We start from the raw sequence: 290 nt of genomic DNA, 5'->3' as shown, positions 1-290 counted from the left end.
GGTGCTGGCTCGGCGCCGCTTCTCGGGCTCGGAAGGAAGTAGAACCCTTTCTCGGCTATGGCTTTTTGCTCTTCCTTGTCCGGTGCCGCGTGGTGTTGCTCTTCACGCGCTGAATGTGGACTCACGCGCGCCCAGAATGGGTCGAGGTGAGAGACCGGAGACACGAGGAACCCTCGGTGGAAATGGCTGAAAGGGTCGTTCGGGTTTGTGATGTTGTTTACCTTCAGCTCCATTTTCTTGGATGATTGACGTCGTTCGTGAAGCTTGAACGCTGGCTTTTTCGGGGTTAA

The 290-nt window shown here is 55.9% G+C and overlaps 1 protein-coding gene across 1 annotated transcript; it reads right to left on the bottom strand.

The window, feature by feature from the left end:
- Positions 1-5: 5 nt before the first annotated feature.
- LOC104775549 (VQ motif-containing protein 11) lies at positions 6-284 on the bottom strand (the record flags this gene model as incomplete). The annotated part of the gene is made up of 1 exon (XM_010499547.1): positions 6-284. A coding segment is annotated over one exon (279 nt), but the record flags the coding sequence as incomplete, so codon positions are not given.
- Positions 285-290: the final 6 nt, after the last annotated feature.

This window comes from Camelina sativa, unplaced genomic scaffold (genome assembly GCF_000633955.1).
Source record: "Camelina sativa cultivar DH55 unplaced genomic scaffold, Cs unpScaffold18750, whole genome shotgun sequence".
In the NCBI taxonomy this organism is placed as follows: Eukaryota; Viridiplantae; Streptophyta; class Magnoliopsida; order Brassicales; family Brassicaceae; genus Camelina; species Camelina sativa.
The sequence above is the reverse complement of the archived record's forward strand: the minus strand, read 5'-3'. Positions and strand labels throughout refer to the sequence as shown.